Raw genomic sequence first — 7,205 nt, 5'->3', positions numbered from 1 at the left:
TGGTGTTGTAATACTAATGAGGCACAATGGAAAGCCAAAAACAACAAGAGAAGAGTAAGAAATGGTTTTGTGGCAACCAAGGAGACTTCCTATGAGGAGAGGCAATGGCCTTTAGAAAGCTCTAAAGAATATGCTATCGATGCCGATATGGGTGGAATCCTTTCCTTTAAGTAGCAACATAAATCATCTACTAGTTCTTGTGCTTATGCAATTGTTCTTTACGTAAATTAGTGGATTTGTGGATTCCAAGGCATGCTTTGGAGCCTAAACATGGCAATGAGGCAAATTAAACATGAAAAATCAACAATGTCTTCATCGTAGATGCCAAGTTTCGTTTGGGTTGGGTTTGACAAGAGCCAATTTATTCCAATGCCTTTAGACACTAGTACATAACAACAAGAATAGATCCTTAGCGCGGAACTGGTCGAATTGCACAGTACACATCTAAATGCAATGCTTTTTTTCAAATGTTGATCCCTATATCCTCTTCTTAAGCCCATTTAGCACAGTGTCACCAGCAGATTTCATTACCCTGGACTTTTTCACTTTGGTTCCACTCTTAGGATTAAGAGCTTTGCGTATCTTGGTGAAAACCCAAGCGGTACCTGCAAGGTGCCCAGCTGATACCAATGTTTCGTGGGCAGCTTCTCCAGCTTGGTCGCCGAATCTGCAAGTTAGCGATCAGTAATTAAACTTTCGACAAGCAACGATGTGGAGTGCAAGAGGAGAAGTTGAAGGGTCTAGACCTATGAGCCACCAAATCCGCAGTGGCCGTCTGTGTGCTGGTAAGAACATTTTTCCCTGCTTGCTCCAAAGCATCAAACACTTTTGCTGCAAGTAATGAGATAATTTAGCCACAAGGAGAAACTTAGCCAGACGGTTGCGCGTTGCACTAGCAATTTGACGATTACGACTCCGAACTCACCGAAGGCATCCATAGAAATTAGAGCAACCTCTCCAGGAAGCAACTTGAAAAGCTCTTTGCCAGCTTTAGACTTTATGATTGCGCCGGTGACGATTCCAGTGGTCATGACGATCCCAGAAAGCACAGCATTTGCCAACTGCTCTGTCATTCCAGATAATGTTCTGGCCCTGCAAGAGCATAAATCGGTGATGAGCAAACATTCAGAGATCGAAGACGAAAATGTCTGTATGAATATTCTGCCTAGTAGATCTACCTGCGCAAATTCCTTAACGTCCTGGGACTTATAGTGGTAGGCTTCTCGTTGGGCTTAATGTGTCCCTTCATGTAAATGCACCCTTTTTCCAATTGCTGGATGGTTGCATCGCTGCACCAGAAAATCCCCTTGATTATGTGGCCTGCTCCGAGCGCGATCCCTTTTGCTATACGGCTGTTGTAATCTTCCACGTTAGGTGCGAGAATTGTCCAGTAAGCACCAGAGCTCTCTTCCAGCTGTTGCCTCTCAGCGGCCTCGACACCAGGCTTGGCCATGGTACTTGGCTTTGCGATTTCCTTGAAGTGCCGCTTTTGAGCCTCTGAATCGGAAGAATTGACGGGCCTTCCAACAAAGTCCTTGTTTGCAAACATCCGTCCGCACAACAGATCCAGCACACTCCTTGGGTTCTCACCTCCATCTGTTGACTGATTGCCAATGGGAGCGGAGTGTGGCCCGTACACGACCCTAGGCACAGCAAAATAGCTGTATTCCTTCAAGAGTTCGTCTAATTTCTCGAGCAACTGGGGCTCCGTGTTCGCTTCTGTGAAGGTCAATCCATAATTGAGACGCGTAATCGATCGGCCATCCGCATCGGGGACCTGGAGAGAGAAGAAATAATGTCGGTCGTCGAGCTTTCCTGTAGCTTCATCTTTCAACAGCGGCCACTGCAGCTGGTCGCCCACCTTAGCCAAAACGACGATACCCTTTCCATCCTCAACCAATCGGATCAGTGAGAAGTTCCCCATACCCAGAAACACGCTCTGCTCCCCATCAACCAGGTGAAGCACAGCTCCTGGTACGCTTAAGAGCAACTCATAGCCTCGATGCGCACGGGATTGATGCAAATCTGAAGTGGGCTGTTTGGACGCACAGCATCCCATGCCTACCGCAAGATTGATTTGGCAAACCTCAAATTGCAAATTTAAAGAGAGCATACGCGCAGTTTTCACACGTTAAGCATTGAGAGGGCAAGACGTGGACTCCACGTCAGATTATTTGGTCTAGGGATGGGCAGTGTATGTGTAAAGAGGTGCCCGCGCAAAGCCAAAACTCAAGCTTCCTATTGGTTGAAAAGGGTGCCTAGCCTTGGGCACCCTTCAGTGTGTGTAAACACCCTTTAGTAATCGTTTGGCCTCCAAAGATAAAAATAAGTATTTCGTTCTTTTTATGTTCACTTTTTTTTTTGGCATCCATTGATTGGAGGAGCATGTGAGAATCCCATTAAATTCTCCACCTTTCTTTCTCTCTCTCTCCTCCTCTTCTTCTTCATCCCTTCAATCCTCCACTTTTTGGCCTGCAAGGGTCCTAAGGGATGATGGTTAGTGAGTTGCTAATCAAGGGCCATAGTTTTGAAGTTAGTTCATTTGGTCAATTTGACCTTGCAAATTATGGTTAGTATGAGGCTTAAAGTTAGAAGTTTAAGGGCTTCTAATGTGTTTAGGGTTTAAGGTTTTTGTTTGCTTGTGGAGGTCCCAAATGTTTTTGTCTTTTATCCTAAAGCTTTTGTCTTTTGTTAGGTATTTCTCTCTAAAGATGGAGACTCTCTTTGTCTCTTGTACGACACCACATTTATATTACTCTTGCCAAAATAGGCATGTCCCCACTTTTATTTAATGGCCCATCCCACACACACACACACACACATATCTTTTCACCTCTTTTCTCTCCTCTCTTTCACTCATCTACCTTTCCTTATATTCCTTCACCTTCACTTGCTTTTTCTCTTTTCTTTCCTTCCAATTTACATTCACCACAAGTTATTCGAAATATTTATTGAGCTACTTACACTTGGACTTATAATGACACTCCAAAAGGTAGGGCCATAGTGGGATCCCCACCTTGTTTCTCCCCCCTTTCTCTCTCTCTCTCTCTCTCTCTCTCTCTCTCTCTCTCTCTCTTCTTCTTCTTCTTGTCTCCCCCTCTCACCTTCCAATTTGTCCCCTTTTCTGCTCACCGTCTAGGGCAGGTCACATGAATGAAATTCATCTTATTCAATTCTTTCAAGCTTCAAGATAAAAGGGAAATGTTATTCTTTAAAAAATAATAAGAAAAAATAAATAGCCGACTTTATTAGCAAGAGGGCCCATTAGCACTGCCCCTTTGTCTACCCATGTACTCCAAAGCCTCACAAATGAAAAAATAAGTTGCTACCAGTGCTGCATAGCTCCGTTAGCACTTTATTCAAGGATAGAATCACCATGTTAAAAAATGATTTTGGGCAAGCAGTACAAGGGAAGTAGAATGGTCGAGAGAGGAGTGGGGAGAGCTTGGGAAGGGAGTAGAGTAGCATGAAGAGAAAGGGAGGTCGCTTTGAGAGTGTTTGTAGGATGCCCTATAGAAGAAATATCCCAATCAGAAAATTTTAACAAGCAGAAGCTACTAGCACGACAAATAAAAATGGCAACTTTTTTTTTGGAAAGACTATTGTAATCATTTTCAAACCATACAAAAAGAAATTCAATTACTTTTGGCTCCTGTAGCATCCAGAGCTTCACTTGATAATGCAAATATGACCTGAAGTCTCTAGAATACAAGAGCTGCTGCCTAAACCGCACACCAAAGTGCTACCTACTATAAAGCAAATTTGGGATGAGCCGAGTGCATGAAGGTCACCCCATAAGAGGCACACTGTGGAAAGCCAAGTGGTTGAGTACTCCTTGTATACTGCCTCTTCTTTCGATTTCAAAGAGCAACAATAATAGCAAGTTCCTAGTAGTAGCTAGAGCTCTGCCCCTAACGGGGCAATGCTAATAAAGGGAAATGCTATTCTTATTACAAGAATTTTAAAGAGTTCAAAAATGTGGAGGGGTATCCTCTCTTTATGTCTTTTTCAACTTTTTTAAAAGATTACTCTATATTATATGAAAAAACGTAGGTACAGGAGAGTCTCTTTACCCTCTCAAAACTACCAAAACCTAGTTTTTTATGGTTTTCCATAAATCCCTCTTGAATGGATACCCCTAAACACTTTGTTATTCCACCTTCCTTTAGAGTAACTCCTCTAATCACTTGGAATACTTACTAATGTTGCATATTCAAATCTTTATGATTCCCAAGCTCTACTTGTTTCCAAGTGATGATAACCTTCATAAAGCAGTAAATCTTGCCACCGCATACCTTGCCCTTTAAGACTTGCAGCTCCGTTTTGCTAACTATCCACATCTCAATAAAATTGCCAAGGTTGATTGGAGTCGATTCTAGTAACCCATTTTGTACACAACCTTTTGGATTTGCTATAAAATTCCTCCAATCCTAAACCTCCCGCTTCCATAGGGAGTGTTATTGTTGTTCACCCAATCACATGATAATTACATTGCCATAAAAAATCTTTAATTACCTTCTCAAGCTTAGAGAAAGCCGATTTAGAGAATGGTAGGACTGAACATACATATGCAGAAGAGAGAATGTGCTTTGCCACTATTAACCTCCCCTGATTTGAAAGGCATATAATACTTTTCTATGATCTTCTTAAAGAACCAAACAAACCTCTACTGCATAGTCATCAGATATTATCCGGATAGTATTTTAGATTTATTAAATGCTTGTAGATACTAAGGTGTACCTCTTCAATCCATGCTTGGAAATGTGTGAGGGCTAGAACTTGATGTTTCAAGATCATGAGTGCGGAGAGAGACTTTTTGGATCTCCTGGTGTAAGCATTTTAAGTTTTGGAGTGGATAGTCTTTCTTCCATATCTATTGATCTACAAATCTAAATAGTGTTGTGAGTTTATGATTGAAGATCCAACAATGTATTCCCTGCACTATTCGTAATGGTAGAAGCATTCTATATATGAGTTGTGCATTGCACCTTGAGTTTCTGTTAGTCTGGAATACTTTTGCAAGTTCCAGACGAACCCCAAAACACTGGTGATCTTGGCGTACATGTACACTGCCAACTCTAAGACCGTAGTTGCCAAAGAAAGAAATGTTATGGGCGGACGAAGAAGGACATGCGTAGTTCTGTGGCAGAATCATTTCTACTATGAAATTGATGAAGATTTGATATAGGATAAAGGAGAAGCATCCGCAAAGGGAAGTGGAATGGAAAGTAATGGGTGATGGTTTGCATGTCAGATACCACAAATTAGTCAGGGCCCATTTCTTCTCATACGTGGTTGCGACAACAACAATTACAAGAATTGGATGCAAAACCGCATACTGTGGAAACAACAATAAGAGTAGCAGAACCCTCCAGGGCGGACAGGAACGTCCCAACGGCATCTTAGGATGTTGCTGATATGGATTTATCAGATGAACAATCGTAGTGCAATCAACTTTGGTAATCGAAACTGCGGCATTGGCTCAGTGGCAAACTAGCCATCGCTTATGGTACAACCCACTTCAAGTCGGAGAGACTGGACAAAAGAATTTGGCCACATAATTTGAAGACGAGGAAATTTGTATGCTAGTAGTAGAGGGATTGGAACCCATAGTCGAGGAAGTAGTTGAAGAATCCGACAACGATCAACAATTTAGCAACACCCACAACAGTCCACGATATTTGAATCTGGTGTCAACCCAAGAAGGTACTAAACCATCACCCTCCGAGAAGTGCTAGATCGGACTAAATAAAAGCAAAAGGAGAGGCTAGCACAAAATCCAGCATATGCAGTATTTGAAGACTTAGTAGGACCCAGCACTGAACTGAACCCATTTAAGGAGTTCACTTTTAGAGCATCAAATATTGCAAACTTATTCAATCGGGATAGACAAAAAGATTCGATAAGCCAGTTTTTTTCACCAACATTTTTTAATTCGATAGATCTAGTAATCCCAGTGAGTCTTGAAAACCCGGTTGCTCGGTGGAATATGAAAGCCTTTATAAACTCAAACATTCAAGTTAATTCAATCATCTAGCTAGCAGTGCACTGTGCCATAAGTGCCACTAGTAGTGCCAGCAGTGCCACAAGTGCCAATAGTACCAGCAACACCACCGATTCCGTCGACTTACCTAATGAATTCGAACACAAAATGTGTGAAGTGCAAGTTTGTTGAGTTTTGGGGTCAAAAGAAGGATGATCGAGATAGCCGTGTAGCACAATTTGAGACCCGATGGTGGGCGAGAGGTTTCGGCACAAACCAAAAAAACTACAACAACTTGCAGGTACCTTGAGTGATAAGGTCGGATGAGTTGGTTCAGCCCGTATGGCCTAGCACAGGTTGCAAATTATCTAGAGTTGAAGAAAGCTTTCTAGCATAGGTTTCAAAAATAGAAAACACCAAATGATATCCGCAGAAAATTGCGACACCTCCGACAAAAGAAATTGATGGTGGGAGATTACACACAAAAATTTTAGAACCTCAATGCCAGGTTGGATGTAGTGGAAAGACCCACAACCAAGACATTGGTGAAATATTTCTACAAGGGATTGAGACAAGAGATATGTAGCACAATGAGCGGATTGGAAATCCAAGGCATTAATGGCTTCAATGGTTCGATAGACACAGCTAAAAGAGTGAAACGGTGATGCGGATTGTTCAAAAGTTGATGTAAGGGCTATGATTCAGACAGTGGTCTAATTTTGACATGGATGAATTTGACAGTGATACGGATGAGGATACATAATCCGCAAGTGAGGATTTAGCAAGCGATTAAGAGGATGAGGACGGTAAGTCCAAAAAGAAGAAGAAACATAAGAAAAAGAAGTCCAACAAGAAAGAGACAAAGAATTCAAGAAAAGAGAAGAAGAAATAAAAAAAGAAAACAAGTGAGATAGAAAAATCTGAAAGTCTTGATGAGAAACTGAAGAGTATAGGAGTACTGAAGTCAGCAGCTCAATCAAAGTGCGAGATTTGCACGAAGAATCACCCAATAGGGGTCTACTAGTTAACCCCAATGCTCGAATGAATCCGACACAACAGGGACCCAGCCCACTGGCAACTGGTGCTAATCAAGTGGCCATCGACCCAATAGAGTCACAGAACATAGCTCAAATTTAGTAAAGGAATAATTGGAATCAGAGAAGCAACTGGAACCCAAGGGGGAATTGGAACCCGCAAGTGCATTGGGGTCAACAAAATTCAG

The 7,205-nt window shown here is 42.0% G+C and overlaps 1 protein-coding gene across 1 annotated transcript; it reads right to left on the bottom strand.

Annotated features, from left to right (window-relative positions):
* Window positions 1-477: 477 nt before the first annotated feature.
* Window positions 478-2,134, bottom strand: LOC147893225 (protein EARLY-RESPONSIVE TO DEHYDRATION 7, chloroplastic-like). Its single transcript, XM_087386519.1, has 4 exons — window positions 1,179-2,134; window positions 926-1,092; window positions 747-831; window positions 478-667 (listed from the first exon to the last, which is right to left on the bottom strand). Exons 1-4 carry the CDS (start codon window positions 2,111-2,113, stop codon window positions 478-480), a joined length of 1,377 nt encoding a protein of 458 aa, XP_087242645.1. The 5' UTR covers window positions 2,114-2,134.
* Window positions 2,135-7,205: the final 5,071 nt, after the last annotated feature.

Source organism: Dipteris shenzhenensis, chromosome 15 (genome assembly GCF_047967505.1).
Source record: "Dipteris shenzhenensis isolate YYH24624 ecotype China chromosome 15, Dip_SZ_1.0, whole genome shotgun sequence".
Taxonomy (NCBI): domain Eukaryota; kingdom Viridiplantae; phylum Streptophyta; class Polypodiopsida; order Gleicheniales; family Dipteridaceae; genus Dipteris; species Dipteris shenzhenensis.
Note: the sequence above shows the minus strand (reverse complement) of the source record. Positions and strands in the feature narration are given on the sequence as shown.

Bases quoted from the DNA above. Each gene is read 5' to 3' on its own strand.
- LOC147893225 (XM_087386519.1), bottom strand. From the start codon at position 2,113: ATGCTCTCTTTAAATTTGCAATTTGAGGTTTGCCAAATCAATCTTGCG. The intron at 832-925 runs GTGAGTTCGGAG...CATTACTTGCAG, and splicing joins AATTTCTATGGATGCCTTCG to CAAAAGTGTTTGATGCTTTG. The intron at 668-746 runs GTCTAGACCCTT...GCTAACTTGCAG, and splicing joins GCGGATTTGGTGGCTCATAG to ATTCGGCGACCAAGCTGGAG.